Below are 21717 nucleotides of genomic sequence, written 5' to 3'. Positions count from 1 at the left end.
TCTCAGGACCCTCTTGGGAATGTGAAATGTGTTACAGTTTCAGTAAGACACTTCTCTTTAAAACTGACACAAACCTCCACTTGTTTACCTCTGCGCCTTTAGAGTCTAATGAATTATATAGAAATGGAGAAAAATTCAGACCACTAGAGGCAGTGCAAGCACTTTCTATTCACTAAATATCAACTCTTCTTAGCTTTTGTATACTTGATGGCTCTATTGCTCCATCCTTTTTACAAAACTGCCTTCATAATATTCATATATTGGCCTTTCATTTTAATAGAGCTATATATTTCAACAGTTTCTTTATTTTTCATTGTAATGATTTTAATCCCTTAAAGCTCCTGTGAGGAGTTTATGGCTGGATATGAAACAGACTTTAATTAGCAGTGAAGCCTCTTTATGATCTACTAAAGCAAACAAAACCATCAGCATAAAGATTGACTATCTCCATGTTGTAATTTTTAATGCCTGTAACAACTGCAGGGGGGTAGGTGTCAGACCATGGGATTGACAGCAGACAGAAGCATTAGCCTTTTTAAATGTTTTAAACAGCAAATGTTCTCAGTGAGTGACACATTCGATAGCAGGGGAGAGGTTTTGCCAGAGAAAACTACCAAAGACATGTACAGGACAAGATCAGCTCAGAGATACATGGTTTAACTTTGTACACAAGGGGCACCAAACAATGTTCCTCAAATGAGCTTTAAACCTTTTCTTTGGGTTTTTTTTTGTACTTCATTCATGCACCTCTAATTTTGAGTAATAAAATAAATAAATAAAATGTTCAATAATACTTGATCTACATTCTTGTTTCATTTACGACTGAAAAAGCTCAAGTGGCTAAAATGGCACTAAAAAAGATATAATGGTACATTCAACCTTGTTTTTTTCAGCTTTTGGTTTGTATTGCAACATAAATCCCCGCTGATTATCAAATATTCATGCTTTGATATGTTTCACCTTCAGTAACTTATCCTTATCAACAATTCAACAAATCTCCCAGGGCTGCAAAAGTTTAAACTTGTCTGAAATATGTAATGTTTGATTATTTTTCCATGCCTTAGGTTATCGAACCTGCTGTGTTACATCAAGGTTCTACAGGAACTCATTTATACCCCCTGAAAATCCTGTTTTTGCTGACGTCCAGTGGTTGAACTTTTCACCTTGCTGCAGCAAAATGTAGGAGGTACATTGTGACGTCTATCTTGCATGCACACCTGGGACCACACCCATTTAAAATGAAACAGACATAGAATAGTATTAGTGAAGTTAAATTAATAGTTTTACTGTGTTTATTTCCATGTATCAAAAATCTGGTGCTTCAAATCAGAACTGTGTCACACAATGGCACAGTTATCATTGGGCTCGTTATTGTCCTGGTGTCTCCACTCGTTTGTGACCCTAACCAGACCCGAGCGTTAAGTGGCAGCACTCTGCTCTTTGGTCAATGACCACCAAAGACCCTCTGTCTGAACCCAACCTCCCCTCTCCACATTAACATAATTTGACTCTGGCCTGAATGCTGATGTTTGGGACAGATTGTCTCTCCCTTCATCCCTATGTCTGTGTGTCTCCCTGTGTCCCTCTGTCACTCCCATCATCTGTGACCTCCACTGTCATCACGGTCGCCCTTGAGGAGCAGAAATCTCTCCATTTCACAGGGACCAGCCATAAGGGGGCTTGATTGCAGCAAATTGATCCGTAATCACACAGCGCTCGGAGCTTTTCATCCTGCCGCCTCTTCATCTCCACTTTAGAAGCCCGCCGTTGGCGTATTTACATGCTGTCATCTCAAGGGTTTCCTCTGCTCTTGCCGTTCTCTCTGTCTCTTTTTCACCCCAATCTCTCTCTCTTTCTCTTTGTTTCTCTTTCTATCCTTCTTTCCTTTTATGACTCTCCAAGTTTTTGTCTCTCTCCTTCTCCCTGTTCCTCCCCTTTCTGTCTGGACATGATGCCAATCGGAGTGTCTCGACTCGGCCATTGTAATCCCCTCCCTAGGCCAGCTCTGTCTCTCAGTCTGTCACACACACACACACACACACACACACACACACACACACACACACACACACACACACACACACACACACCCACACACACACACACACACACATACACACACACACACACACACACACACACACTCAGATACACGTTTGGTCCTCACATCTTGATTTGCTCTCTCCATCTACACACACATGTTAGATGGCTATGATGGACACAGAGACAAAGAGAGAGGCGGGTCCGAAAAGGGCAATGGGAGGATCGAGAAAAGTAAATGACAGGACGGAGGTATGAAGGGATCCTCCAGAGGTGGAGGAGGGTTTACCAAACAGATACCTCAGAGTGGTGTCATAGTGTGCCTCTGTTTAACAATCCTCTGCTACAATACCTGAGTATATATATTTTTTCTCATTGCCTTAATTTGTTAAATGTTGGGCCCCCCTTTTTTCTGTTAAATTCAAGTTTGGGCTTTAAAACACCAGTAACATCATCATGTTCATACTTCTTTAGTGTAAAAGTAAAATCATTGGAGCCCACGCTGTCTGGTTGTAGATTTAGTATAGTTGTACATCAGTCCAACAACAGGAAAAAAGACACTGCCAAAAGGCAGTTGCAAGAAATAATTAGACAGGACTGAATGATGAGTTCTAAAGATGGTGTTAAATTCAAGGTGCAGTGTTTAGTATTAAGAAGCAGAACAGACTTGGTAGAAATGGAATATAATGTTAAAAGGTTTGTTGAAATGAGTGTATTATCACCTCGATAGATGGTTGCAAATATATTAAGTTAGAATGAGCGAGTCTCCTTCCATAGAGGCTGCCATCTTGCAACACCATGTTTCTACTGTAGCACAGAACAGACGTACTAGCCACATGTGGTTTTTTTGTATTTAGTAAGAAGACTGTTGTTGTGCACATAGTAATTTGTATTAGTAAATTGATAAATGGAGGATTATACTTATCATGTTTCACAGCAGCTTCTTGTCCTTGAAGGCCATCGTCACTTCTGGAGCTTCACCACTATAAGGGGTGAGCAAGGGAGCGTCTGATCCTAGAATCTAGTTATCACTAAATATTCATATTTCTACCCACTGTACCTTTAAAGTTAAATCTGGTTCATCACTTGTACAGTTGAATTTGTTTGAGTGGGGTTTTAAGCTTGACTTAAAGCTGGGGTTGGTAGTCAGATTTAGATACACTTTTTGTTATACTGGTTAAAATAAACGGAGTCCTGAGGAAATGCTACATTCACATTCATGCTAGTTTTCCGTGACTACCAACAGTACCTTTAAATGTAGTATATGAAGGGTTTCCATGTTTTCCAAGTTTATCAGAGCAGATGTAGTAAATCTTAATTTCAAGTTTGAGATGCTGCATCACAACCCTCGGCCAATAAGTCCAGCAAGGTGGATGAGGAGTTTTCCAGTGTGTGAAGAGTTAGTTTCCTTGATAGCAGAGTTATGTTATCATTTTAAGTTTGACTCTTTTTTATTTCTCCAACTTTCCCTAAAACAGCTATGATGAAGTTAAAATTATAAAGTTTTCCTGACCTGCACCTCTCTGTTCTATCTTCACCTCTGTCCAACTGTTTATCTGTCCCCTTTGTTGTCCAATCACTCTGAGTTTCTGTCCATGTTGCTGTCTGTGTAACTATTCTGAGCTTCTTTTGTTCATCAGTTCCAAGAAACACTGTGTCCCCATTTGGTAACAATTAAGTTTTGTCAGGGATTACATTTTCCTTTCTTACAGCATATCTCTCTCTTCCCTTCCCTCCTCTCTCTAGGAGTAACCTGTAATGTGTGCTGTGTGAAGTGACAGGGGGATGCTTTATGAATGCGTGACGAGGCCTTGGCAATGCCCCCGCCCTCCCTACTATGAGATGAGCTGAATAAATCTGAGACACCCCACGGGCTCTACTCCACCTACCAACACAAACATACACGCATGCACACGCTCAAAAATTTAAGTCCGGGGGCTTGGTCAAATCCTGGGGAAGAAAACCGCATCATAAAACTCTTATCACTTTAGAGCCCTCTTCACATCAGCGCATATCCCCGTCTCTCTCTGTCTCTCTTCGTTTTTTCTTCCTCTCTCTGTTTGTCCTTGAGGTGGCAGAGGGTGGTCAGAGCGTGTGTGTGTGTGTGTGTGTGTGTGTGTGTGTGTGTGTGTGTGTGTGTGTGTGTGTGTGTGTGTGTGTGTGTGTGTGTGTGTGTGTGTGTGTGTGTGTGGAGAGAGGTGCAGAGCTTCTGATGCTTGTTGGGGCTCACTCAGCTGGGCAGTACACGCTGCTGCATCTCGTTCCCAAGGCTCTGTATAAATTCAACGCCAGTGACAATTTACAGCTCGCGCCCATCCTCGATATGACGCACCAAGCAGGGCGCAGAGCATGTCTTGTTGGCCATCACACCAAAGTGAGGCTAATTTATTACAGTGTAAAACCCACAGAGCAAAGAGAATGGGAGGGGGGCTACAGAGAGGCCTTGGCTGGAGACTTGTGTGGTTTTGTGTGGTCAGTGTAATGTTATTTTATTGTGGCACTGTGCAGTAAGGAGCATGGTTTTGGCTTCTACTGGGGGACATTTTTTTCTTTTCCCCCTGAGTGTGCCCAAAAAATTCTGGTATATTTAATCTTTTTAAAACCTAGACATCCTGTCTGAAGCTATCTTTATATTGTTCATAATCTTACCATGCATTAAAGTGCAGACGGTGATCATATTTAAAAAAATAAAAAAAAACGTTGCCTTTTGTTGAATCAAATTAACTTTTTAAGTGGGTAAGTGTATTTAAATATATGCCATGAAGCTTCCAAAAGGTCTTGACAGGCCTTTCTTTGTTCCTGCTGAAGAAGACTGATGAAGACGATCCCACTTAATTACATCATGTCACAACTTATGAGATTGAACCCAAAGTTCCCCAGGACTGCTGCTGCCTGAGAAAGAGCTGACCAGCACAATCAAGCCTGACCTTCACTTTCCATTAGATTTATGTTGTTTTTCACAGGCACTTTTCTTCCCTCCAGTGATTTACATATTTATCAGAGCTGATCGTAGTTTGACATCCTTTAATTTTTTTCCCCCTTTCCTCTCGGTGAGCTGCGAGAGAGAATGAGTGGTAATGTGGCGTACAGTGAGTACGGCGCGTGACTTTGGCAGGTGAGAAATATGCTGAGGGAGCGTTTTGATTTGGAAGTGTGGGCATAAATTTCTGCCTCTGCTGCTTTCACTCACTCATTGTCACACACCCCTCCTCCGCACAGCCTCCACCCTATTACTATGGCCCTCTCTACCTCCTTATTTTCCTGATTATTATACTTTTGAGTCATGTAGTCAGAGGAACGTGATGACATAAAGTTAAAGAGGTTCATTACTGGGAGACATGGCCTCTCAGCAGTAGGTGTTGTTTCTACACCAGCAACTCACTTTTCTCACCGCTATAATGAATGAACATCATTGTGCTTGTTTGTTTGTTTTCCAGACATATGAAGGAAAAATTATACAGCAACTATTAATTAATCGTTTAATACATTTAGCAAGTGTTAAACACTTGCTTTGTCGGGCTTTTCCAAAGTAGTTTTTGCTACTTTTGCTTTATGTCAGTTAAGAACCTTTGGATTTTGGACTGTTTTGTTTTTTAATAAAAGAGCATTTATATGGCTCATATCCAGGCTCTTGGAAACTAAGCTGGTCTTCATTTATTATTTTAGTCAATTTCTACTCTAAATAATAATAACCCCATCATTCCAAAATGTCATTAAGAGATACATAAATATTCAAATAAATATTAGACCCAGCCCTATAGTACCCATATATAATAAACTCTATCACCATAAAGCTTATTTGGGTTGTGGCTCATCTTGAAAAAAAAAATGATCAATGGATTAAAAACTGTTGATAGTCTGTTCATCCATGTGATGACAGTAATGTTAACTTGGCAGGGAAGGCATTCATTGTTAAAACACTGTTGTGCTGTTCTTATCTCCCCTGACAATGTCTCAGAAATCTGTCTACAGACAGAAAAAGAGAAAAGCGGGTTAGATCATTTGTGTTGTCTCAGAAAGCTACCTTTCAGTCTAATCCCTTGTCTTCTCTTTCTTTTTGCCTGTCATTCGTTCCCTCTCCACATCAACAGCCCGGCCCCCGCCTGCTGATCTCTACTGACACCTTGAGGTCAGGAGATGCCACTGCATTGCTCTGCTTTGAGACCCCATCACGACTTGACCCTAACCTTCATGTCAAATGTCTCCCACACCTGGGCCAAAAGTTAGATTTCCCTCTTCATATAGCATTGCTGCTGTGCTGTGCCGAGTCCCCTCTGGGTGTCTGGGTGCCTATGGAATAGTGGGACTTAATTTTGTGCTACACCGCTTGGATGGGCACAGCCTGATACAGAGGAACGCAGAGATACAGACACATAAACACAACAACTACTTGGGGAGCGTTTGCGAGAGCCCTGAGGAGACATAGTCACACACTCACACACACACTCACAGAACAATGCGGGATAAACAGTGGATCCGTTGTAAGCTCCAGGAGTCTGCTGTAAGAGATTGTTTTGATGAAGCAGCAAGGGCACACTAGCACTGAGACTAAATGTAGCATGGCTAGCACGGTTGAATTCCCCGACAGTCGGGACCTTGGCAGCTGCCTCTGGTTTGGCTCACAACTTTCTGGGTTCTTGGTTTTAGTGTAGGGAGAAAAGCCGTGTGTCTTTTTTTCTATCCTGATTGCAGCGTTGTGCTCCACTGTGTGTGTTTGTGTGTGCCTGTGTGTCTGTGTTCTTGTATCAAGAGCCTGTGTGGTGGCCTGGGGTCGAGGCCAAAGTAGAATTTCTAGTGATGGAATTTCACAGCCATCGAGCACCCAGCGGCTGGCCAAACCGCAAGCACTCACATTTACAACAAACGGGCCGCCCCGCTCCACGGAGACTCCTGAATGGCAAAGCCATTTGTCTCTGTGAAGGGCAGAGGGAGAGAAAAGCGAAATAAAATCAGAGGGAGAGTACTTAAATGGAACAACACTTTTTTCTCTCTGTTTACGACACCTAAACACACACACACACACACACACACACACACACACACACACACACACACACACACACACACACACACACACACACACACACACACACACACACACACACACACACCACACAGCTCTCTGAGGCTAAATTAGAATTAAAGAGAAGGAAAGGTGCATAGCCTGTTGCTAATTAGCATTTTCTCTGCTCAGCAGAAGCGGGTGGAAGAATCAATAAGATATTAAGTTTGTGTATAGTGATGAGGCACACAATCACTTTCATCCATTAGCAGCAGCAGATTAGAGAACCAACGGGCAAGAAAACAGCAAAACCTTGACCTCTGTGGTTTACACCCAGGCTGGGAGACTGCTGTTGTTTCTTGACCAGTCTATTGTACACGATTAAAGGACACCAGAATAAATTTGCCCCTTAAATATCTACATATCCTTAACATAACCTCTCACAAGTTGAGATAAATTTGACTTTTGGAAGACTCTATCCTGTCTTCCAACACACCAAAGACCATCTCTGCAATCCACCTTGATTTCTAATCAGTTATCAAATCAATTTTAACTCTAAAGATCATCTCATTAAGAGGTAAGAGCAGAGGATGAGAGAAGTGTCTAGCCAGAGAGAAGTCTTCACCCAGACCTGAAGACTTCAATAAAAGAGGGCTTCTATCATGTTTCACCTGTTGCTGGCTGATCCTGACCTCTGTAGATGTATAATTCACCTTCCTGTTGAATATTCTGTGTGTGTGTTGGTTTGATGTTTGATTCATGTGTGTCTGGCTAAAACTGGACAGCTAGGGCAGCATGTGTTTTAAACTAGCTCTCTAACATAGTACTGAAATAGGAAACATGAGTATCTGGCTTGAATACCATCTCAAGAAAATGGTAGTTTTGTCCCTCTATGATGACAAGTTTTTTTAAGGCTACGTAAAGGTCTGCTTGAACTTTTTGTATTAACAAAACCCAACTCTCCCTTCTTGTTTTTCTTTACAGATCACTCAGGTCCAGAGAAGGAAAAGAAGCTGGTCTTTCTTACATCTCGAGTTCACCCTGGAGAGTCCCCTGCTTCCTTTATATGTCAAGGTAAAGTTTGAAAGTTCACACATGCCCTATTTTTTTGTTTTTGATATTACTCACCAATACCTGTTTGAGTACATTGTATGTGACTTTCACCATCTAACATGAAGCAGACTCAAAGACAACATGATTATTAATCCCTAATATGGGTCAAACTACAAAAATGCAGAGTCCTAAATTTCCCACCATGCAACTTCACAGATTCTGTTGTTAGATCCCCTCTGCCTGGTAAACACCCTCCTCTTTCAGGCCTTATAACCCAAATATGAGAGTCAAAATCAAAATATTATTCCTTTTATGTCACCTGTTTAATTTTTAATTATGGCTGTCAAACAATTAACTTTCTGAACATGATTAATTTCATCTGAATTTATTGCAGTTTTTAAGCTCATATTAACAGTGTAAAGCAATCATTTCCAATGACTTGATTTGGAAATCAAATTCATTCAATGAAATTTATTTTATTATCTTGACTTTTAGATTTGTTTTACTCAGAAAATGCTGCACTGCTACACCAGTGTGGTTTGAAACCATGTCTGAATGGTAGGAGACAGCTTCTTTGGTGTGGTTAAAAGCAGTTATATTAGCTGCACCACAAATCTTAGCTTGTGTCTAAAACTCAAAGTAGTTTGTGGATATATTAATTCTGTTTGATACAAGTACATATTACTTTTGACTTGTCAACTGAGCTGTCTGGATGTTTTTCTTAAGTGAGATGTGCAATTCAAAAATACTGTGGTGTTATTTTCCATCACCAAGGAAGTAGGAAGACTCTGCGGCTGCCTTACTACAGTGTACCAAAAGGAGCATAACAGCATACACTTTAATAAAGAAATGAATGTCTGAACTTGATCACGTTGTGATTAACAGAGTAATGCTGACTGCCCTGATTATTTTTTTTTAAGTTATATTTTGGGGCTTTTTCCCTTTATTCGATAGGACAACTGAAGAGAGACATGAAATGTGGGGAGGGAGCAGGGGAAGACATGCAGGAAGTGGTCGTGGCTGGGAATCGAACCGGCGACCCCTGCAACAAGGACTGTAGCCTCTGCATGTGGGGCACTTAGACCGCTAGGCCACTAGCACCCCACAGCCCTCATTTTTAAGACTTAAAAAGCTCCTCACAAGTAACACAACAGCTGTTTGAGCCAAGTACTGCCCTTGATTCAGGTATAAAACCAAACTTCATGAATGCCCCTTTAAATTTGAAAAGTATGAAACATGCTTATCAAAGCACATTGAAGAACACTTTAAATGTATCTTGTTAATACATTTTAGACTCTTAAAAGCTCTGCATCTGATCATGGGAAGCCCTAATATTACAGAAATAGAAACAAAAACCAGTATATCTATACAATAAGTCTGGAAATACAATCTGAGGATATCACCAGGTTGCACTGTCTTGCTCCTGAGCTCTGCTGACTCAAAACTAATAACACAGCTTGAAAAACTGGGAACCTTTGGGAAATTGTCTCCATGTGCAGTACAACGAGCTAAAAGACAGTTTTAGAAAGATTTAATGACTGTGCTCCTGTTCACACTGAGGTGAGTGGGCAGGTTCGCTCCTTCTGGGGCTTACTTTCTTGTTTACAGGTAGGAGGTCTGAGGTGGAGAGGGCTGGGGTGATGTATGAAAGGAGGCCATGGTTTTACCTTCATTGTTGGATCTAGTTCACTTTGATTTAACTCAGTGAAACAGACAAAGCAAAGTGTATTAACGTTGAGGTGTAGAGACACCCTTAGTGAGGAAGGCACTGATGCAGAGATGAGATGTAGTTACTGAGTTTTTACTTACTTTTTGTCCAACTATCTATTTATTTGTCTATCTAATCTAGCTGCAGTATCAGTCTATTTGAATATGTGTGTTTCAGTGTGTGTGCGCATCATCATGAATCAGATGAGTTGGCTCCCAGCCCACTGTGTGCTGTCTGTTTTTCCAGCGCCGTCAGCTCCATTCCATTTGTATCGATTTAGGCTTGACGTCTCCTATTCCTCCCTAGATTCTGACGATGCCCCTCGCTGTCCTTCCCTCTCCTTTTGTTTCTCAAAACTCAATTAACTGCCAGCCAGTCTTCGCTTTTCTTTTCAAGTCTATTTCTCTGTGTGTGTGCACGCCCGTGTGTGCGCGTTGGAATGAATTTCTCTGTCTGTGTATGTTTGACAGGTGTTATAGACTTCCTGGTGAGCCAGCATCCTGTGGCCCAGATCCTAAGAGATCATGTGATCTTCAAGATTGTCCCAATGCTGAATCCTGATGGAGTCTACCTGGGCAACTACAGGTGCACAAACACACATCTTTTAATTCTTCATTTGAATGCATCACTTCATTACAAAGAATTCACACATTACATGGTTTTACATCCTGCTACGTGGGATTATATCCTCTTAACTCCACCTTTAGGGAGCTTAATGAATTCATAAAGCTCACAGCAGTGCATTTGTTGGAAGATAGTATTTGGCTGTAGGGCTGTTCTCTCTGCCAATCTGTGTCCAGCCTCTCCTCCGCTCTGTCTTTAGCACTATTGCTGCAGCTCTGTGGGCATCCTCCTCTCCTCTTTTCTCTTTCCCTTCTTCATAATTGCCTTTTACTTAATAGGCTCAGCCTCAGGAATACTAATGCACACTGAGATAGGCATCAGCAGCGTGCTCACAGAGTGTTTGTGAGTGCCATCTAGTGACGGCTCTTTGTAGCTACCTCAAAAAACTATCAGCAGAGTTGTCTCATTTGTTCCCTACAGTGACAATCTCTATAATATTGTTGACTACTTAAAAGCTATTTTCATTAGCAGTCTTTCACACTGAGTGGTTCTTTGCAGGATATTGACTGAAGGTGACCAGAGATAGTCCTCAGCTCAACAATTGCATGCATATTTCATTTATACTCATGCACGCACTTTCCAACTCTCTCTCTCTCTCTCTCTCTCTCTCTCTCTCTGTCTCTCTCTCTCTCTCTCTCTCTCACACACACACACACACACACACACACACACACACAAACACACACACACACACACACACACACACACACACACACACACACACACACACACACACACACACACACACACACACACACACACACACACACACACACACAGGCACCTAGGTATCACACAGGCAGGACCCAGTGCCCAGCAGAGTGAAATGGATACATGCAGAGCAAAAAATCAATGTCAGTTAACTTGGGATGAGTATTCTGTTCATGGCCGGGTGCCCTTACAGTATCAGTCAGCCCTGTACCTTAACCATGAGCTCCAGGTGTTGTTAATGATTTGTATGATAAATACTCCACCTCTTATCTTTTTCATATGTCATCTCTCTATCTATTTTTATTTCTATTTATTTATTGTTCTACTGTATCTATTTGTTTATCTATCTGTTCATCTATTCATGTATTTTACTATATCTGTCTATCTGTATATCCAGTATGTTTATTTGAAAATACCCTGTAGAGTACTTTTTTCAACAAACAAAATGGCTTATATTTACTGTCTTTTTTTTGCTTTTGAGGTCGACTAAATACGTTGAATGCACTTCTTTCATCTTTAAACACGTGTAGAGCTGATTTTTGGCAAAATTCAAAGCATACATGTCCAAAATAAATCTATATTCACGGAGTGTACACGGAGTTATAGTTTTAGGGTGAGGGTCTGGTGGTTGTGTTGATTTTGGTGCCCCTGTGGACAAAGTGACACCTTTATTCATCTGCTTTTGTCCTGTACAAAGCATTTCTTGACAAAAAATCTCAACCTGCTTCTTTTTAACACTCAACTGTATCAATCTCAGAGAGATTTTGCCATAGAAAATGTGTAAAGCTGTGTTTTTATTCACTTTCTGCAACACTCACACCACCACCTCAGTGACAAAGTTTAAAAATAAGTCTATAAAAATTGTCAATATTTATGCTTTAAGGTCTCATTAACTAGCCTTAAATGCCTTGCAGGAGTTTTAAGTTTCGATTTTGAGTCTTTAATTAACAAACTTTACAAGGTGCTCTAATTATTTGTCATATTTTCTAGGAAGGCAAAATGAGAGAGAATTTTAGTAGTGTTTTTTTTCCCCGTGTGTGTGTTTGTGTGCGTGTGCATGTGTGTATGCATACAGGTGTTCTCTGATGGGCTTCGACCTGAATCGCCACTGGCAGGATCCCTCTCCATGGGCACACCCCACACTGCACGCTGTCAAACAACTCATAGTGCAGATGAACCAAGACCCAGTGAGTGTGCAAGCACTCACAAACACACACACCCACATATATACACACATTTCCTCCATACTGTGCTCAACATTCCTTCTCCACAGTAATGTCCACTGGTCCCAAGTAGAGTTTTCTGCCTCCCTGCTTGGTTCAGCATGTTCCTCCAATCTGTGTTCAGGGTCTGTGTGTGTGCGCTGGGGAGCATTGAGAGGCCAGTCAGCACCTTCAGAATGTCAGCTAGGCTCTCCTGGCCATTCAAAACACACTACTGAAGCAAGTCTCTCCTCTTTCAGTCTCTTACTGTAACTTTTCCCTTCTCCAGTTTTAGTCTTTCAGTCAGAAGAATGCTACACAGGCAGGCGAGGGATTTTTCTCTTTGTTCCCGATGTTAATTATAAGCAGAGCGGCAGGTCGGTGGGATTACTGAAGGTCAGTGAGTGTCCTGGGAATACTCTGCCCTTTTGTACACTCCTCTAATCCTGATAAGAGAGGGAGCGGGCCGGGGCGGGATGCAGGGCAGGCCAGAGATGGGGTGAGGCGCAGGGCTGGCATCGGGCAGATTAACCTTTTCCCCTGGCGCTGACACACTGATCGATAGACTCTGTCATGGCAGGGTGATCCACTCATGCCTGTCATTCTCGTACAGACACAAATACATACACACACAAACGAATGTACAGAAACACACAAACATACACCCTGACTAAACAAACACATACAGCACCTTACACTCATCACAAAACTGCTATTCTGCACTGTACAGTCAAACAAGAGTCTGCCAGCAAAGGTATTCGTCTCTCTTTAGTTGCATTTTTTTTAAACATACATCGGAATCTTAAAATCATGATGTGGAGATTTTTCCCGAACTAGATTTTGAGATTTGCTTGAAGGATGCTTGTCTTGATCTCTATCTCTTTATCTCTCATTCAGTTCTCCTTACGTGAACTTTTCCGTTGACACAACTGCTGAATTGCAGGACAGGATCTTATTCCTTTTTTCTCTATCAGAGATGGTTGGGGCCCTGCAGCTCCTCATGCTGCTTTCACGACTCTGCCCAGTAATTGCCATTATTTCCCAATTGAGAATTAATTACAATTGTGTAGGGGTTTTGACCAATGAGAATCGAGTATTTAACAGCCTGGATTACAGCAGTCAGTGCCTGCACATTTGAATTTGTTTGGTCTCATACATGGAATGTGTCTTCACATTCATGTATCATCAAATCTTCACAGTAAATTTCCAAATGTTTCCAAAGTCCACTCTTGCTGGTCAGGCGTCTCCCTCCTCTCCTCAGTTGATAACTATCCCACCACCACTTGTCCTCCGGTAGCCCCTCCTTCTCCCTGGTGATTGCCTTCAGTCTTGCAGAGTTAATTTGGAGGCTTGGGCAACCTCTCCTCTTCTGTCTCTCCCTCTCTCGCCACAGCCAGTTAATCCCATCAGACACACTACTCATGTCTGGGGCTCCCACATGCCAGTTTCAATGCCAACTCTGCAGCCAGGAGGCCCTGCGCTCCTGCCCTCCATTCATGCTCATCTCACACAGCGGGCATGGAGTCTAATGAGGCTACAAGGGTTGGAGGGCTCCGCTGGAGGACTCCATTAGCAGGAGATCAGCAGCAGCCACAGCATAACACTTAGCTAAGCTCACATGTAGCCCATTTTCAAGCTGCTGACCCAGTGTGGTCATTTGTTTGAAAACTAGGAGACTGGGAAAATATTAAATTGGGAGGTCATTATGTGTTTTTAGGTATTGGTATGATGGCATTATTGACACGTGTGAGCCCTGCTTTTATGTTGCCTTATTTTTGTCCCAGTAAAATGTTCCTAATTTTATTGGCTTACTTGGACTAAACTGTACTCGGGTAATTAATTGGATTGGATAGCATTTCAGTTTTATCAATTTCGATTATGATTCTGGTTCCGCTTATCAATTCCATTTTTAACGATTCGTAATTCTGCATCCATAATTTTTTGAGAGTAAAACAAAACACATTTTTTTCAAAACAAAAAGGAGCCTGTGTTTGTTGTGGGGACATTTAGGCTCTCAAAATTGAACTCTGAACTGTTACAAGGACTTTTTCTTTTTTTTTCTTCATTCATAAAAAAAACATTACGCTTTCTTAAAAGGATTGATCAACAAGACAAATTAGAAACATTGCACTACAGTGACCTTTCTAAGTGGTGAAGGGTGCTCTCTGAATTTGTATTAAACTCAAATATTCTCAAAATATTTATAGACATGAGTAGTCACTAACTGCTTTAAATCTAGACGCAGGTGCTGACATGCACTGCCAGGAGCAATCTATAGCTTTGGTTAACATCATCATCATCATCCACAGCAACATCATTAGTATCATCATATATCCTTATGGACTGGATTGTTAAGTATTAGCTAGTTTTGCGGTACCAAGAGTAAATACTCAGCACTGGTGGCCACATGTCATCATATGTGGAATTTTAAGTCTTGCTAAGATTAAGTTAAGCTTAAGTTTACAGAGAAAACCAGCAAATTAATGTTGTTGTACGTAAACATGACCTCCACGTTTTGACACCACTGTGACTTTTTAAGATACCCACTGATCTATGCGTGACACAGAATTCAAAGTCACATTGCCCTCTGATGCACAAAGAAGCTCATTCAGTTTGAAACCCCATCAACCATTCATGTGACAGACACCCTCGTCACTCCAAAGTGATTGTCCATCATTGTGAATTCAGCAGCACTCTCTTTCTGCTGGGAAAATAACTACCCTGTTCTGTTCAGGCAATAACTTCCCAGACAAGTGGCATTTGGATCAAGGCTTGTAGCGAGAGCAATCTACTCTGTATGAGTATTGATGACTGGAAACTTTTATTTGAAAAAAATACTTGTATATAAATTCAACAGTGTTTAGATCATTTGTACTCACTAGTGTTTATGAAAAACTCTTCTCTGAACAAGAAATGATGTTTCTAAATCAGAGACTTAAAGTCCCATCAGCCAGCTCCCCTGGAAAGGTTATATTAAAACATGAATACAGATTGTGCTCAGTCGCATTTTGCCATCAAGACTATAAATACATTACTCCTCATAACATACAGTCTGCATAAAAATTGATTTAGAAATGATAAAAAATGTTTGTTCCTTAGAGGAAAATAAATTCAAAGTGGGTAGCAGGGTAGAGGAGAGGCATAGTGTTATTCCACAGCTGAAAATAGTCCCCAGCAATGGAATGGTTAGTAAAAAGAGCATTCATCCTGGGCTAACTAGAGTTTAATTTACTCCTGTTTGAGTATGAATGCTAAAAAAAATGATGAGGCCTTTTTAATGAAACTATTTATTCTGGTTATTTGACCTTTATTTAATCAATGGCTTGCTGTGTCTCAAGGTCACCACTGCTACTGCTCTCACTGATAAACAACACCAATTCTTCAGATCTTTTAAACTTTAACTTATCTGTTGGCCAACTGTCTGTCAACCACTTCTCTTGATTTTTGATTAGCCTTTTAAATGTGCAAAGACATGGCAAAAGTAGTTTGTCTGATAAGTAGATAAAAATAGTGAAGAATAAGACTCTGTATTTTCTTGGTTTTATCTTGGAACTTGATTTGATTTAAAGTTCTAAGCAAACAAACATTCATTGAAAAGATCACTCCTAATAGCTTGCTAAAACACAAACTATCAAGATTTATAAAACTCCAATCACGCATTAGAGTGAAGCACATTACTCTGCATTAATAAGCTGAAAGCTGCACACGTTGTGTTGATTTTTAAAGTATAGATGTTACACGCAGAGACACGGCATCCAGCAGCAGCTACAGTGTAGTATATACATTTGCACTTCCTTGCAAATATGATTATTTCCCCTTTTAAATTATGCTAATCAAAGCCTAAAAAAAGCCTTTTGTTTTCATACCAATCACACATTTGAAGTAATATAAAAACCCTGGGGTGTTTTAGGATTTTGAAAGACAGTTGGTGATGTGAATGTTCAGCTTACAATTATCCGGTTACAAGAAAAAGGAATTGATTGTGACACTGATGTCTTACTGTCTACTGTTAATATAAAAAAAGCAGTGTTTTGCTGTCATGTAAACAATGGAAACATATGCTAGGTTGAAAGTAAATTTAAGTTCTGACCGTGTGTTTGCTTTTTTATAGGCCCCTATTGTGCAAATTGCTTTATTAATCTGTTAAAGGAACTTGCACATATTGTATATAAACACAACTTGAAATCTAAATTTAGATGTGTGATAAAGTTCAGCCATTGTATGAATGAAAACAAAGTCTTTGCTTAGTAGCTGAATGTAAACTTTCCCTCCATCCTTCTGAAGGCAACCTTGCTCAAGCTGTTTCCTAAAATTCCATCATTTACCATCTGCAGCTGAATATTGGTCAGCAGGGAAAATGGCTGAAAGAGGCAGTGATGCAAGGAGCTATAATCTGTTCCCAAGCTACCCTGTTGTTTGTTTTGAAAAGAGAGAAATGGAGAGGAAGGGGAAAAAAAGGAAGAGAGACCAACGAAACAAATGGACCCATCTCCTTCCTAAAGCGTTGCTTTTCCAGCTCATTTATCAAAGGCAGAAGGAGAATTCTTTTTGATTGGCTGATTACCAGGAGCATTCATCACCGGCTGACATATCCCCACCAATTCGACACTGCCATTTTGGATAATTTGTTAAAGATGACAAAGAGGTCATTGTTGCCTTGGCTTCTTTTTGACCTTTTTAATATTAGAAAATTAATTTTCCAACTGAAACAAACGTGTTAGGTCCTGTCAAAGCACCTAGATGAATTTTGCACCTTGAAATCCTCCCTAATGCCCTCCTTCTGTGACTCTTATTCTTTGTTCAGATGTCAGGTTTGCCACATATATTTTCTGTGTGTGTATCAATGTCTTTTTCTCTGCCTCTTTGTCTGCAATTTCCTCTATGGTCTGTAAACACATTTTTTGATACATTTCTGAGATTTGCATCCCATTTTACCCAATCACCCTTTCCTACCCGAGTCAGAAGCTAAACTGCAAAAAAAACCAACTTTTTTTTTTTAGATAAAGCTCTCACACACTTAATTCTTCTGCTTTTTTCTTACCATATTTCACAAGGTTTTACCTTCTCCAAATCTTTTACATCTTGAAGCAAGTCCCTTTTGCTTAATTTTGCTTTCTTTTGTCTTCGCCTTTTGCCTGTTCCTATAAACCCCCTTCTCCCATTCCACTGGCAGGCCCTCCCGACAGATGTGGCATCTTATGTGGCACTAACAGGCTGGACGCGAAGGGCTGCCTGTGCCCGTTCAGGCTGATTACAAGTCACCTCTGTGTTCATAAACAGACAAATACCGTCATCAATTTGAGAGCACAGTGCAGACCGAATAGGAGAGAGGGGGAGACAGACGGAGGGAGAGCTCTATGTCATTTACTCTCATCCATGAAGCAGGTCATGCCATCTGCCATGTTCTGTCACTGATACATCATTAGAGGGTCATCGACTAGGTGACCCCATGACGTGAATTGGCCTTTCTGGCTAATGAAATGTTCGTTACAGTTTTAATGTGTATAAGAGAGGTGATAGCTCTTCTTTCTATCCTCGAGTTAGGGAAAAGTTTGAACGTTTTATTCACATGCAGTGCCTCAACTTTAGACAAAGGTGTCTCTGCTTGTTACTCAAGACACATCAGCAGTGATTACAAAGTAAGATTTCTAGATATAAGATTACTTGAAGTAAGAATTAGGTGAACTAACTTTTTTTTATAAGACAGCGATTTTAATATATTTAGCAACCATAATCATGCCTTTTTTAGCATTGAATTTCTTCACTGAAATACATTTTTGGATATTAAAACCTTAATGAAGTGTTAAGATGGTGGTTTGCTCATTTCCACCCCTCTCCTAAACAAAAATCGAAGTGTGGCATTTGGCTACTATTGTGTGAGCTTTGTATGCTAGCATGTCTGGCAGACTAGCATTTTACCGACAGTAATGTTATACCTAGAGCAGTGCTATTTAATGCTATATAATTGTGTGGTTTAAGGATTATGAAGAGCCCCTCACATATACAAAATGCTCCCAGTGTGAGTTTTTTTTCCAATGTGAGGAAGCCTGTCCTGAATGCTACTTTATCAGAATAGCTAGCCCTGTCCTGCTCTGTGTATTTTATGAAAGTAAAAATTTGTCAATTCTCGCTAAATTCTGCAACCAAGTGAAAATTGTTGGCTTGGTACAAGGATCATTCCACAATCTGAACCCTTTTACTTTTAAAATTGACGGAATAATACATACTACCATTGAAATGTAATCTAGCCTCTCTTGCTAGTCAAGTATGTTAGCTGTGTGCTAAAAAGTTTCAGGCAATGTTTGAATGTTTTCTCACAATGTTGCTTATTATTCTAAAGCTTGTCTACCAAACTAGCTATAAACTACAACAAATGCATTTCAACCAGGAGAGACACAATTTGAATATTAAATGTTATTTATTACAACTTAATGAATGATGAAACTTGACAGAAATCTTTGGCGTAAGGACTCTATGGGGATAATTTTGTGAGCGTAGGATGTGTGAATTTGTCAGCAGAAGAAATGCCCCTAGAGTCCAGACACTGGGGGTGGTGGTTGGTGAATCCTAGGAATTGAAGACTTTGCGGAGTCCAGGTGGAGATGGGGAGGTGGAGGGGTGCGCACCATCAATGCAAGAAGGAACTAGCAGGAGAGAGAGACACATTTAAAAAGACAGAAGAAAGTTGATAGGCTGGCGATAAGGGCATGCCACTGAGCTATTGGATGACAGCCGCCACTGATTAACCAGTGACAGAAAGCGGGTGAGCTATTGAACGAGGGAGAGGAGAGCTAAACAACTGCTGTGATTGCTTTTATAGTCTTCCTGTCTGAACTTTTACTAGAGCTACATATGTTGTTCCTTAATTTCCGTGTCTTCCATGGATTATCAAATAGTTACGCTTCAGTGTGTTTGCTTTTGACGTGCAACTTTATCATTTGTGTTTCAGCACAATGTGATGCATGTTAACATCAAATGCACATTCATGACTCCCTTGAAGGAATCATCTCAAAATAAATGAGATAGAATTAAAAGGTATTCCATGACTGCCACAGCTGATAGAATATGCTAATGTCTGTTGTCCGACAAAAATCAATGGTCATCGTTTTAAAATCATAAACCTTACTCTGTCTGCTTTTGTCTAAAACAAATGACCCATTGTTAATAAAATCACTTTGTTTTTTTTTAGGGATACTTCTGTCAACTGAAAAATACTGTAAACTGCATATGCCTGTGTGAAAGGCATAGCAACAGTAACCAAGGGGATTAGACTTTGTGAGTGGTCTATTGGCATCCCTCCAGTTGCAGGCCTGCTTATCCAACGTATAGGATATTACTGCCAACTTCAAAAACCAGCTGGATCCTGTTGAGAAAGCTGCGTCACTCCTCCCGCAAGTATAAAGGGGGATATTTAAGCATTGGATAATATTCATTCCATGATGACTAAGTTCAACTTTCTTCTCTTGAACAAGCAGCAGTTTCCGCTCTTTTAAAAGGTATGCTGCTGATGCTGAGAGCTTTATCCAGGAGCTTGTAATCCTGCTTCAATCAGCTCCTTTTTCCTTTCTGTGTAAAGATAAGCTCCGCATTTACAGCCCTCGCAGCACCCCCCGCACCCTGCTCTAATTAATATGCAGGAGATAAGTACTTGTCTGACAAAATTCATTCGTTTGACCTTCTAGGCTTTACACTAAACTGTTTGCGGCCGCTGCAAGTTCACCACAAGTTGAGAGTTCCCTGGAGTTTCTGCAGCAAGATGGGGCTTTTGTTTCTCTCTGAGAGGTTTAATTTGGACTGCTCACTCTCCCCCTCTGTTTCTCTCTCTCTCACTCGCTCAAATTGTCTTCTGACTTTCATTCGGCAGTCTCTGTTTCTTAATTGCCCTTAATTGCTTAATTACAATTTCAAATGAACAATTCTGGAGGTCAGAGCGGGTTGTTAATTGAAGCATCAATCACAGCTCTGAGGCCTTCAGAACCATCTCAGTTTGATTGACAGAGCATTAAGTGAATATTGTAGTAAGCCTGGACATGACATTGTGGGGGCTTCATGGCTGTTTCCACTGTTACTGCTGCTTCTCTGCTGTCCTTCACATTATGCTGGGAAGGAGAAACTTAAAATCAGGATAGGGAGAGACGAAAAAGATCCAATTTTATTTTCTAGCTCCACTCACAAGAAGTTAAAAGGTGTCTATAAGCCCCAACTTTTTTTCTGGGTGGCTTGATGATCTACTTTCCTTTCTCTACATAAAGATATTTATGTACATCAGTTGCCTTGGACACCCCACTTAAGAATATGAGTGATACACTGTGGGGACCGTAGTTCAAGTTTTATGGCATGTAATATTTTACACTGCTGTTGTAGAGCTCCAAACTGTGAGGCCGCAGATTAGGAGCTGCCCTTACTTTTTACAACATGGTGATGTCTCATTTCACAAAGACAGGACTCTACATTTTTTTTATCACATACAGTCCTACTCTTTTAGTAATTGGCAGTTTGAAGCCAGCTATAAAGTCCACATTGCACCCTACAGAAAGAGGTGTGCAGTGCATTACTTCAAAATGTCAGTATAGAGCCGCTGCAGTTCAAAATCCTCCATTTTTTTTGGAGGAAACGTTTTTACTTTATTTAACAGGTACATTAAATTCTGATGTGTACAGTGGTGGATAAGCACTTGATCTATTAGTGTTAATAATAGAAGTGAACACTATAAAATGTGATTAATCTTATACTCAAGATAAAAATGTTGATCCCTCGTTTCCATAGCCCATCTTCAAAGTCTCTTTTGGTTATGGTCCAAAATCCATTGAGTTTATATCCTAGAGAAGAGCAAATATTCACATCGGTGAATCTGGATGTTTCGGTGGATTTTTTCAAATTCGTTTTAGTTTCGAACACTTCAATTTGGAAAATAAGCTAATGTGCCACAAAATGTATTCAAAATCTAATACAATTTAAACATATTGTAGCTGTTTAATGGAGAGATAAAATATTTATTTGAAATTTTCTGAGTTTTCATAATCACAAAAGATACTACAGCAAAGTGTTTCTGTGCACTACATTTAATATTAGCCATGTATATTTGCCAGCTGAAGTGACTGAAGTGAGCAGAAGCCTGCATCCAAGTTCTGAAAATACCTGTAAAGCATCCACAGAGGACTGTTGCTTATGGCAACAATTTAAAGCTCCTGTGAAGGGTTTTTAGCTGGTTATGAACAAACTCAAAAAAATTAACACGTCTCCTCATATCCGAAAATGGAAACAAGGCCATCATTAGTAGGTATATGTTGTGGGATAGGTGTTAGAAAAAGTGATCCCCTTAAAGTCCCTCACAGGGCTTTAATGGTTTTAGATGATCTATAAAACATGTACACACC

At 40.4% G+C, this 21717-nt stretch overlaps 1 protein-coding gene across 1 annotated transcript in view; it reads left to right on the top strand.

Moving 5' to 3' along the window:
* Window positions 1–13264, top strand: part of agbl4 (ATP/GTP binding protein-like 4) — a 318584-nt gene extending 305320 nt beyond the window's left edge. Inside the window, exons 7-10 of the mRNA XM_034706015.1 lie at window positions 8027–8116; window positions 10274–10388; window positions 12214–12331; window positions 13238–13264. Of these exons, the coding sequence (XP_034561906.1) occupies window positions 8027–8116; window positions 10274–10388; window positions 12214–12331; window positions 13238–13264 (350 nt within the window). The remainder of the gene's footprint in view (window positions 1–8026; window positions 8117–10273; window positions 10389–12213; window positions 12332–13237) is intronic.
* Window positions 13265–21717: the final 8453 nt, after the last annotated feature.

Source organism: Notolabrus celidotus, chromosome 2 (assembly GCF_009762535.1).
Source record: "Notolabrus celidotus isolate fNotCel1 chromosome 2, fNotCel1.pri, whole genome shotgun sequence".
Taxonomy (NCBI): Eukaryota; Metazoa; Chordata; class Actinopteri; order Labriformes; family Labridae; genus Notolabrus; species Notolabrus celidotus.
Note: the sequence above shows the minus strand (reverse complement) of the source record. Positions and strands in the feature narration are given on the sequence as shown.